The 13,238-nt window shown below is 28.6% G+C and overlaps 1 protein-coding gene across 1 annotated transcript; it reads left to right on the top strand.

Annotated features, from left to right (window-relative positions):
- Positions 1-242: 242 nt before the first annotated feature.
- On the top strand, positions 243-3,381 carry LOC148281729 (endocuticle structural glycoprotein ABD-5-like). Its single transcript, XM_088226206.1, has 3 exons — positions 243-360; positions 1,134-1,249; positions 2,614-3,381. The coding sequence occupies exons 1-3, from the start codon at positions 352-354 to the stop codon at positions 2,804-2,806; spliced, it is 318 nt and encodes a 105-aa protein (XP_088082332.1). The 5' UTR covers positions 243-351; the 3' UTR covers positions 2,807-3,381.
- The last annotated feature ends 9,857 nt before the right edge of the window (positions 3,382-13,238 follow it).

A 13,238-nucleotide genomic window follows, 5' to 3' on the forward strand; every position in this document is an offset into this window, starting at 1 on the left:
CTTCTCTTTTTGCATCAGAATTTCGGAAGACCATTATTCGATTCCCTGATTATTTCCGGCGTCTTTAATTACCAATCTGCATTCGTCTGAAATTCCATATTAACTCCATTCATGGCTAAGCAGGCTGACCTTTGGCTCGACCGTAGCTCTGCGCTCCCTACTTTACCGACCGCCCGCCATAGCCGTTCCGTTGCCGCAATGAAGATGCTGCTCTGGTCCTGACGAAATGGTCTACACGAGAGTGAAAGAGTGGTGGTGGAAGATGAGTATAAAAGATGAGGTATTGTCTTAGATGGATATCAGTCAATTCTCTCGTCTCGACCAGTCAGATAAATCTACCAAATCCTAAAAATGAAGGCGGTACGGATACAAAGGATTTATTTTTGTTTTTTCAAACATTTATTCATTGATATATTATTTTTATTTTAATTAAAGTGCTAAGTGAAGTGATTTTTGCTGGAAAATTGTGTTAAATGAAACAGAAACCGGATTTATATTGTTTAATTATATTACGTGTAAAAATTCACCGATAACTGATTTTAAAAAAATAAGTTTAATCAATTTTTTTTCGGAAAAAATATATCGTATTAACTAATAGGAAAATACATTTCATGAAACGCGTTACTATTTCCGTTTTTTTTATGCTTTTCGTAAAAACTGTTAAAAAGTATTTTTTTAATATTAAAAGAAAACTTTTTAACTAAATTTAAAAATAATTGTAACGGATGATATACTCATAGATATCAAACAATATTTACCTGAGATACAATTTGAAAAAGTAGCGTAATAAAAGTTAGTGTGTATTATTACAAATAAATTATGATCCCTTGAAAATAAATTAACAGATTTTTACAATTTTAAATCCGTTATTTAAAACATAAACACATAATCAACAAATGGTTTAAAGCGTTACGATTTTTTTTAAATTTTGTATATCCGCAAGTATTTATAACTAAGTTAAAATATTTAAAACGTTTATTATTTTATGTAAATAGCACTTGGAAACATTTGTTTTATTTTTTATAATTATTTTTCTTCACATTTTTTTGAGAATTCAATCAATTTTGATTGACACAATGAAATATTTCGTATTGGCAGAGTGATTTCATTTAACACTATTTTTTTAATTACAGACATTCTTCTTCCTATTCTTCGTGATCGCAGCCGTATTTGCTGCTCCACCCCAAAACGAAGTCACAATCCTCAAATACGAAAATGACAACATCGGTGTTGGTGCCTACAAATTTGCGTAAGTCTAATATCATCATCATTCCATGCCAGTTCTCTAGATGGTGCATATGGTGTCCACAAATAGCAAACACTCTGCCAGTTGCAAGCTCCTATATGCCCTCCTGCGATTCAAACATGAACTGCCGACGAATTGTCAGTAGCAGACATGCGAGACGTCCAAAATAACGTAAATTTAATTTAAAAAATTTACGTCGAAAAATTTTTTTTTAATGTCTTAAACTCAGGTCTTGAAAAAAAAACAAAAAATGTATTTAGTTAAATATTTAGAAAAAAAAAGTATTAAGTAAGTACTCTGCGTTGTTTTTATTTCCAAAATAAAAAAAATAATAAATGGCTAAAGTTAATTAAAAAAATTCAATCAAACAAAATAATGATTCAACTAAATGTTTTCTTTGTGTAAAATCACAAAAAGAAATTAAATCTACTTATCGGTTTCAGAAAATGATTATACCTTTTTCAAAGCTTACAAATAAACTTATATTAAGTATTTGAATTTTTTTTTTAATGTGCTTCAAATCTTTAAAAAAAGTTTCTTAAAGCGGTCAAATTCAAAAAAAAATTCATTCACCTTTCTTTTTGCAGCTCAGATTAATTTTGTTATAAATATGCATAAATATAAATACTCCATGTGAAACAAACCAATTTTATTTATTGTTTTCCGTCGTAGCATTTACTTCCGAAGGTAAAATGATAATAAGTTCCGAAGAATTTAAATGATTGACTTTCACATTGATTAAATTAATGATTTAAATAATTATAATTAATTTTCAAAGTCATAAGGAAATCATTTTATCTTTCAGCTCCTAACTCGTGTTTGATTTAACGCATTGAAAAAGCATAATTTATGTTTTGAATTTAAATTTTGTATTTAATATCAGAATCGTATTTGTTAACAGTAGTTTTTTTTCATAAATATAAAGTTACGGTATACTTTTCAGATAAAATGTTTTTCTATCTTTCAAAGGTTATAAAAAGATCAATGAATAGTAAAAAAGATTTTTTATAATTTTAATAATAATATATTTACTATTATTAATTTACGGTTCCATGAAACTTTAACATAATTAAAGGGAAATCAGTGAAAAATAATACAACAAAAAATAGCTTAAAATTAAAATAAGAATAAAAACATTGAGAAAAGTATATAATGGTAAACAGTACAGAGAACGCTTCATCTCGTGCGGGATTCGACTTTTGGGAACCTTTTACAAATAATGTATATTTTTTATTTTTCTTGTTACTGGCATTAAAAAAAAATTGAAAACCTTCATCCATTTAACAGGAAAAACCATTTCGACTATCACTAAGTACTAGTGTAAGACGTCAAAATACCGCAAATTAAATCAATTTATTTTGTTTTAGGTACGAAACTAGCGATGGAACAGCACGCGAAGAGCAGGCAGAATTAAAAAACGCAGGAACTGAAAATGAGGCTCTATCAGTTAGGGGTAGCTACACGTGGGTGGCAGCTGATGGAAAACAGTACACCGTTACCTACATTGCTGATGAAAATGGATTCCAGCCTCAAGGCGAACATCTTCCTAAAGCCCCATAAACTAAATTCTACCATAAAAAGACATTCGAAGCTGCCATAATTTAATACACTATTTATGCGACCGATATTTACAAAATATGATTCCACGGAGCCTTTGCAAATGAGATGCCAACCGAATGATGTACACACAATAGAGATTATCATTTGTAGATAGCTTATTTGAAATGTTGTGTTATTTATATATTTTTTAGCATTTAAACAATAATTTTCAACCACTACATACCTTACTGATTTCATTTTAATCGAAATTGAATCAAACAGTGGAGAATTATTTGCAGAAGTAAATAATTTGTATTTTAAGGTGGTTGTCAAAATCTGAAGACACACATTGCTTCAAAATGTATCAAATATAAATTATGATTCATAGAAATTCTCACATTCCATAGATCACATTTTTTCTGTAACAAATCATGTTTTCTGACAATCTCGGTCTATTATCTGCGCGTGGGTTTAGTGACATTAAACGATTTTCTTTTTGCGAATCTCGTACAAGTTTTCACTGACACGCTATGACATGTTGTGACATTACATTTTTGTAGATTACTCTGTAAGCAATAAAAATATTTTTTACAAAATTTTTCGTGTTATTTTGATGTAAATGACGATACGCTCGAATTGTGAAAGAGTAATAAAATGTAAGGCTCCGTAGCGCGAGGTAAGGTGAGAGGTCAGCGAGTAAAAGCGTGGCACAACCTTTAAAGGTAATCTCCAGCAACACGGGTCACATCTTAACGATGCAATAGAAATGTACCTTTTAAATTAAGCCACATACTTTATTTCAAAGATATAAAACTCGTATGTTCAAAGTATGTGTTATCAAAAATTAAATCTATCTATTTGCAAATTGAATACGCAATTCATTTGGAATGATATTTACAGATATACATATTTAATGTTGTTGAAATCAGTTTAAAAATGATTTTATCATTTACGCAAGATAGTTCAAACTTTTATTAAAATTCCTAAATAGAATAATTGATTTAATATTGTTTGTAAAATGCTTAAAGGGACAACTTGTTCATTTTATTTTTGCATTATGTATAAGTAAAAATTGAAATAATTTCGCCTCACTGAGGGGTGGGGTAACCCGTGCCAATGACACTTAACAACATACGGGTTTAACATGTGAGAATGCACATAAAAGACAATGCATTCAGAGAAAAAATTTCATAACTCACGTATGAAAACATCATACATATTTTTGATTTCTCTCTTTGTATGCATATTTAAATAAATATATTTTACTTTTTTTTTTTTGGTTCGTGTACCTGGATGCACACAAATCTGGAATTTCTCCTTTTTTTTCTAAATTTTTTTATTTTCTTCTAAATTTTCTTCTTAAAAAGGATTTTCTTCTAAAAAAAAATATATATATATATTACTATAAAACGTACAATAAAAACACATATCATACATTTCTAGTATTGTAACGAAGCTGATATATCAAAATTTGTTTACACAATTCATCTTACTTCTTTCTACCTTCATTATCAATTTTCATAGCCTTTTCAAAGATTTTCTCGTTACTGATTGTTTGAGTGGTCATTATGAGTAGGTTATAGATTAAAATTGCACAATACTCAGTCTCTTTGACCACAAATGGTGTATTTATTTGAGTTGTTTTTGTGTCGAGGATCTTATGATTATTGGTATATGGCGTGTTGTTGAGGTTATATATGTCGTTTGATCGACGCATAGTTGCTGTAGAATATTTATATTGAAAAAAAGCATTTGCATATTTTTCACATTAAACTTAAACTTAAACTTTAAATAAACTTTAAATAAAAAAAATAGAATTTTGTCTGAAAAACTGTGTTAGACTGATATTTTTACACCGGATTTAAAAAGTTAAAATTTGTATAAATATACTACATTTTAATACAAAAATATTTATCCTTGCTTTACGAAGAATAAATGTGGCGTCAATACAGCAATAAATGTGTATAATAGAGAGCCCGAAGATTTAACTCATAACAAGATAGACAGAGATGCTGTTCTGTGGCCGGTGTTCGTGCGAAAGAGATTCATTTGGTTATTGGCAGTGAGCCAGTGCACGCATGTAAGATGACCGGCGTAATTATGGTTTTTAATTAACTTTTCTAGAACAGAGATAATTGTATTTTAATTTTTATAAATTATTAGCAGGTTAGTTAAGTTGCACAACCTTCCTTTTATTCTTCCTATATCACTATCTAAATTTTCCTCCTCCAGGACGAGATATTTTGCTTACCTCGTCCACTCCTCACTAGTGCTAAAGTTTGGCTTGACGTTCTTGCAAATAATGTAACAGCAATGCAATAATGTGACTCAGCCACAAGGTAATATTATATAGCGATCATGATTGTAACCTTTCTTCTTATAAATATTCAGTGATCAATATGTTACAAACATTATGCATGCTTGAGTTCTAAAATAATATTCACATTCCTTATACGAAAGCAATCGTGTATTTAATATTTATGTAACATATTGTTATCGATGTGATCTGAATTAGAGTACTTAAAATGTAGAAACTAAAAAAAATATTTAGATAATAACAGCTTGTCAGAATTATTGAACATACTTGTTTTTTTATTATTTTTTACTAAAGACATCATCGTTTCTCTATACGCAACCAATGGTCTATAGGGTACTGCAGTGTTATCCAAATTGTAACGTATGTGTATTTTTGTTGTTACATGGAATGTATGGAAATCAGTCTGACGCTTCCGGTATTAGTACAAAAACTATTCAACATTGCGGTAAAAAGACTCTTTACACATATCCAAAAACCATTTTTAAACACTGAGGGTCTTCCTATCGGTTTTGCTCGAATTAAAAATGTGATTTTTTCGATCGAAAATTGAGCAGCTTTATTTTTTAATATTCAATTTCGAAAACCGCAATTAGATTTTTTCTTTATTTTACTGCTTCCGTTGCCCATTTCACGGTGAGTTTGGTAAATTATAAGAAATACCCAACTTAAACTAACAATATATCATATCCACCTTACCAGGAACCGAACCTAAGATATTAACCATGGTAGGTTTACGCGCCAAATAGGCGGACTTATTTGCACTCGTTTTTATTACTCAAGATTTTTCCTGAGATCAGCCATCGAGTCAAAACACTCATTCAGGGTTTTAGTACTGATTCACACACAAAACTGTATCCTCATCCTCCCAAGTATAGGAAATATTAAATGTCTAATAAAATAAAACCAGGAGGCCCAATTACAGTGATAGATAATAGCATAGAATACCCAGGCTTGATAAAAATCATGTAATTTTTTTGTGTTCTAATCGGGATTAAACCAAAAAGCTTTCGTGCGCGAGTCAAGCATCTTAACCACTACACCACGTGTATCTAATGTGTACGTATGAAAATAGATAGAATAGTATATTGCAACAAAGCGTTTGATTTTAATCATTTCATCCTAAAATCAATTACACGAGGAATCTGTTGATTTCTCGGGCAGTTTTTTTAATATAACAATATGCATGTTATTATATGGGATACAAACTGTCAGTAGGGTCGCAATGAGTCACATCTTGCTGAAGGGTGTGATTCTATAAAATGCTGCGAACAACCAGTTGTATTCCACCGGCAAAACTACTGACTAGTCCTACTCGTCAGCGTCCACGTCGCGAACCCCGGGCAATGGGATCACACTAATAACGGTGTGATCACAGCAGATAACGAGAGGATAAAAGGCGAATTTCTGGCGCCTCTAAACCAGAACCAGCCACCTAAGGGAAGGTCACTCCAAAAAAAAAATCCATCAGAGAAAGCAACGGGAAACCATTTTGGTTATCTTTTCCCAGGAATCACTTTGGCGAGTACATCCAATAAGCAGTTGTCCTGGCTGTGGAATATAAGAATAGCGCAGGATCAAGATGCTTTCGCTGTAATGATTGCCAACGTCGGAGGAACTAGACCTGACAAAGCTCCGCAAGAACACCGTAAGAAGAAGATGTTATTACAAAGGTGTGTTGATCTTATTATCAATGCGTTATATTATATAGCAACAATTAACACTTTTTATAAGATAAATGTCATCTTTACGTTCTTTTGTTATGTTTAAATTATTAAAGATATATTTTCTGATTTATATCTTAGTTTCAATTTTTATTACTATCTTTTGTATTTTTTATACATTTTTTTTATCTTATTTTTTTAAGCATCATTCAATGAAAACAAACACATGCAAAAAAGAAGGCCTTGCCTAAACACAGGAATTTTCTAGCTGTTCGAGACATGAAATAAAGTACCTCGGTACATTTTTAAACTTATTTATTCATTCAAAATTACAAAATTAAATATTTATGAACTTATTAAGGCTTTTTAGGCTATGCCCGTGTCAAGCCACAATAAATAACAATAAAAATACATAGTAAAATTAATTAGATCAAATTATAATGACATAGAATCACAATCTAGAAAAAAAGGGAAATGTAATAAAAAAATCAAATTCCAAAGAATACAATGCAAAAAAGATAATCAAAAATAAATTTTAAAATATAAATTATAAAAATTAAGAATCACACATAATCAAATATACAAATCAGTGGTATCATTAAAATCAACAAAATAATAGTAAAATATGGTAGTATTATGAAAAAAATAACACAAAATAAGAGCATGATTTTAATTAACAGAAAAAGAATATATATATATATATATATAGATAAAAGCATAATTAAAATGATAATTGAGTTATGTTTTCTAGAAATTCAATAAACTACGAAATAAATCTATATTGTGAAACTATTTTCACTCTGTATTTTGAAATCACTCCGCTTTTTTTCTCAGAACAGCCATTTATGTAATTCGGGAAGAAAAGTGTAGAATAATAAATAGCCTTTTATCTGAGATGACGAAGGCGTAGGTGGACAGATAAGATCAGGATTCTGCGGTGAGAAAGAGAGTATTGTAAAAGAATGTATTGTAGTAAGGACTACACCTAGACGCCAAAAGATCAAAGTTAATCAAAGGGGATTCGCTACAAAGGAGAAGAAAAATAGGTAGAAAGTACTACCTTCTCACCGTAGTAGTACAACCAAATGACGAAAGAGGCTCACTACCAATTATTGTGGATCGTAGATTTTTATTTAATGTCTGTTAATTCAAAGATGTTTTTAATCAAGATAAATTTATTCATTATTTGTGTTACATAACACAGGAGGTATCTTTTCCAAAATAAAAACTTGTCGAAATCTGTAAATTACCAAATTAATTTGAATCGTGACTTAAATAATAGTACATGAGTTAAAATCTTACATACAAATAAAAAAACTTAATTTAACCATACGAATATTTTTATTTTGAATCTAGAAATAGGGCACATATTGATATTTTCTTATGTGTGTTCTAATAGCATCATTCAATAAATATTATATTAATGAATTATTTAACACATTTGTCTACACAATTTTTTTTCTCGATATTGTTTATTCTTCATTAATGTTTATTCTCACCTTATAATTTTTTATACAGCATTATATAAAATTGAATCTTGTGATGTTGCCTGTTTATTTATTTATAAAATTAAAATTCCATACAAGTCATGGTCAAAAAAGCTTTGTCTTCAAACGTGTAAAAAATTATAATAATCTTCCCAATGAACTAAATACTATTAAAAATAATATATCAATAAAGAAATTTTTTGAACACGTGGTAAAACAATTTTCAATTTTAATTAGTACGAATGTATTATTGTTTTAAGTTTTTTCTTTATATTTCATATTTTTTTATTTTTCTTTCTCATGTACTCGTATTTAAAATTATATAAACTCTTATAAATAAATAACTAAAACTCGGCAATAGTTATTCCCACGTATCTGATATATTTAATGTAGGGTATTGTTCCTATAGAACAAACCTTTTGAAATTTTTCGAAGATGGTGAATGGTTATTATATTTATTTTTTCATGCATTTCATAATATATATATATTTACAGTTTTTTGTTCACTTTACCTAGCTGTGTGAAACGGTACTTCTGATTTTCTTGTTGTTTTACTGTAGAATGTTTTATTATTTAAACTTTCTACTAGATTTGATGTATAATTATTTAAATATAAATCTTGTATAATTTTTGGTTTAATTTTTTTTATATAAATCTTGGGTATAATAAGGTTATTCATGTTTTAAATTAAAAATAAAAAAATATTTAGCCAAATATGTTAATGCTATAAATGTTTGTAAAAGGCAGATTTGCCGTTTATGTTAATAAAATAAAATAAAATAAAATAAAACAGTGTAAATCACTCTGCAAGCACAAGAGTTAGTCTCTTTTTTTGAAGAGTTACAGTGAGAACAGTTACTAGATGTGTTAAAGTAGATATGTTTAGAATTTTACAAAAACATGTACATTTTGTGAAATTAATTAATAAAAATTAAAAATTAAAATTAAATCAATAAAAAAACAAAATATCTTTAATAAATGAATAACGTGCAAAGAGATACTAAAATAAAATCAAAAATTTGGTTCTTCTAATGTAGGTATTGAACGAATTCAACATTTCATACAACTTCAATAAATCGGAATTCATTCCTAGAATTAAGTTATGCTTTCCAATCCTTTAGATGAGTTCTTTACGTTTTTTGGGTACTACAATTCTACCTATGGTTTAGTAGTTTATGTTGTATCACATGTAATTATTGTTTATTTTAAGTTACTATTTATTTATTTAATGCAAAAAATACACAACTTTATCATTGAACACACTTATATTTTTTTATGTCTCGACTTGTTAGAAAATTCCGTGTTCAGTCGAGACTCTTATATATATATATAAATCAAAAACATTTATTTACATATTAAACAGTGTACAAAATAATCAAAACAATATACAAAATATTAATAGAAAAATATAAATAGTAAAAATGTATACATGTCAAAAAATGGAATGCAGAAAAGTTATATAATAAATACATGGCAATATGTTATTAATAATTTATAGTAATTTTATAGTTCAATTCGGTAATTAATTGAAAGTAAAAATAAATACAAAATAATACAATAAAGTAATAATACTCGTAGTATCGCATCTACATATATGGTAGAATATGTAATATAATTAACATAAAAATAAAGTTAAAATATATATTTACAAAAAAATATGAATAATAATGAAGACAGCATCAATATCATATGTTTATTCCCGAAGAAATCGTATACAGTGGTCTCTACCCCTCAATAAAATCCAATTATGGATTTCATCTTAAATATCGACGTTGTTTTGGAGAACTTAATATGTTCATCCAAGACGTTGAACACTTTTGGAGCTATATATGAAAAGGGTCTTCGAGCAAACATCGTACGTGTTCTCGGTATTAAGTAGTTTAGATTATGTGAAAACCTCGTACGGGCATTTTGTTGGGACCTTCTTCCGTAGTCGCCTGACCAGAAAATTGACAATACTTTCTTGATATAAATTTGACGGATATCAAGTACCTTTAATAATTGAAATAATGGTTCAGATGGGTAAGTCAGAGGATACCGAAGCATACCTCTAAGAAACGGTTTTTGCGTCTTGATTAGGAGGTTCATGACAATTGCCGAGCAACCTCCCCAGCCAATCATGCCATAGGCAGCCACTTGGAAGCCGAATAGAAAAGCGCAAAGTGGACATTTTTGAGAGTGCTAACGTTCAGGATGTTTCTGAGTGAGCTATAGACATGACACAGTTTTCTTAATGTAGATACTATATTCCTTGTAAATTAGTATGGCTTAACTCTATAATCTATAAGGCTGTGGTATAAAAATCTTTTGCGCACGGTGATGTAACATCGTGTTACATGTTAAGCAAAAAACGGAATATTCTGAAGATCAGAGACTTGGAAAATAAAAACAAAAAAGTTTTATTCTTCCTTTTTAATAATTTATAAAATATAAATATGATTTATGCCTGTTCTAGCAAAATAAATGCCGGTTATCTTACATGCGTGCACCCTTGCTCGCTGCCAATAACCGAATGAACCTCTTCCACACAAACACTGACCACAAAACAGCGTCTATGTCTTATCTGTTATGAGTTATATCCTTGTGTAACTTTCTTTTTCATGCAATTTTTTCTCGGTTTTTGATCTGTATTATTATTTATTATTTTCTTTTTCTGATATTAATGCATAAAATATTTTTGTGTACTAGATATTATGATATTATCTTATATATACTTACTGTAAACTAATTTTTTATTATTTGCTTTTAACAATAATTTGTTAATACCATCCGTATAAGTATATGTAAATATATGTATTATTTTGTATAAATTCTTTACAATTTGCTTTGTAATTTAATTACTTTTCTTATATTTATATTTGTTTTTCTTTTTTACTATGTAAAGTTTCACTTTTTATTTTGCATGGCAGTATGCTTATAATTGTTTCTACATGTATACAAAAAAAGCGTTGTTTATCTTTTAAATTATTACTTACTATGTTTGTACTTACCTGTATATTTTTTGTAAATGCCCCTCGGGCGTATTGTAAAATTAAATAAATAAATAAACATAATAACTTGGATACAAATATTTGACCCATCAAAACATATACAAACACTAAACTGTTTATTTAGTGTAGAGATCCTTTCCGATTCGTGCTGTAATCCCTAATGCACCTTGTGTGTATGAAGAAACACGGTGACTGAGATTGGAAACTATGTGTGTGGGGAATGGGGGTCCGATAGTATCGCGGGGAGGGTAGGGAAAGGACAAAGGCCCTTTTGGGATCGCACGCCTGAAAGGTGTTAATGTATTACGGGACGTACCGCGACTATCGCCATTAGTGGGAGACTCAAAGGTAATGCGGATTGTAGATATCTGGAACAGAGACACAAAGCTCCTACTTTTTAAGATTTTTGCCTTTCTCGGAGTTCTGGCGGTTCAACTGCGAGAGGTCTTTATTTAATCTTCAACGTTGAATGAACACGTCATTGATAAACTTTTAAAAAACCAGTCTGAACCAAAACACCAGTCTGAAGATGCCCATTAAAGGATGAAAGAGCTAATTGATCAAACGTGTATTATGTATTTTTAATTATGTAAATATAAGTTATTACATCATTGAAAAAAACTGTTTGCATTTTAATTATTCAACATTATTTTGATTATGATTAAATAAATAATTAGGTTAAAATTCTCTTTCTTGGCTTTGTTAAGTTAAGAAACCAATCTAAAAAAATGGAAAATGGAGCTAGGTAGAAGTAAAATGGATTGTCTTGTTCGCCCATACTAATATTGAATCAACTGCTCCACAAGTGTATAGCTTATGTTAGGTTTTTGTTATTTTCATTTTGTGTTTTGTAATATAAATAATATAGATGTACATGAATACCTTGTTTTTAAAACTGTCTGAATATTTGTTGATTATCTTTGTTTTTTTAAGTTAGTCTTCTTTGTTTATTCTGAAATGTAATTTCAAAAAAGTATATTGTTAAGTGTCCTTAGCACGGAAAACCCCAGTGAGGTAATATTATTTTTACTATTCATTATGGTTTGTAAGCGAAAAATATGAATAAATAAAATAAAATAAATAATATAAAGATTTTTCATCGTTATTTACAACTTGTTAAAAATGGCCCTCAAAATTAATTAATCTTTCCCAAGAAAATTACATTCAGTAAAAAAAATATTTGTTCATACAACTAAATAATCTCAAATACTTGTAGTTAACCGATTAGTAAGTTAAGCATGATATTTTTTTTAAGTGTACTTTTATTCAATTTTATAAATTTATTCAAATACGGATAATAATCAAATTTAATAATAAGGTTAAAACAAGTGATAGGAATTTAATTATATTTATCTTTAAATTTATTGAAAAAAAAATATTATACATACTTAATAACAGGGAATCTATATGAAACCAATTAATGTAAAATGAAAACGGAGTGTTCTCTGTTTATGATAGTCTCGATCTAACATGGCACAGCCTGTTCTAAGATGGAGATTTTCTATCTTTAGAACATAAGTAGTCCTATACTAACCAAACAATAACATAAAAAAAGAAAAACTTAAACTACTTAATTATAAATGCCTAGCTAATCAAATGTAAGAAATTAAAAATCATTATTATACAAATATAAATTATATATATGTGCCAAGAATACATGTTACTTAAACATAAATAATATGGTATAATATATACTAAAACATATATAAAGCAATGAAATACATACAAATATAAATAATATGTGTACCAATTATATAAAGTACTACGTTTTTTGATTTAAATATATTTTTCAAAAAATCTCTCGCTACACTATTTATATGTGCAGTTATTTTTATTTTAAATTTTTTTTTACAATTTGAGTAATATAATATACCTGTAAAGATGAATATTTTGAAGGTGTACATACATTAAAAAAAAAATATAGTCATATTAACACTGGGATCAACAGCACTATACCATCGACGTGTTGAGAATCCGGCGCTAACGAAGGCACCGAAT

Source organism: Micrasema longulum, unplaced genomic scaffold (genome assembly GCF_059751315.1).
Source record: "Micrasema longulum isolate JH-2025_06_02 unplaced genomic scaffold, ASM5975131v1 h1tg000415l, whole genome shotgun sequence".
Taxonomy (NCBI): Eukaryota; Metazoa; Arthropoda; class Insecta; order Trichoptera; family Brachycentridae; genus Micrasema; species Micrasema longulum.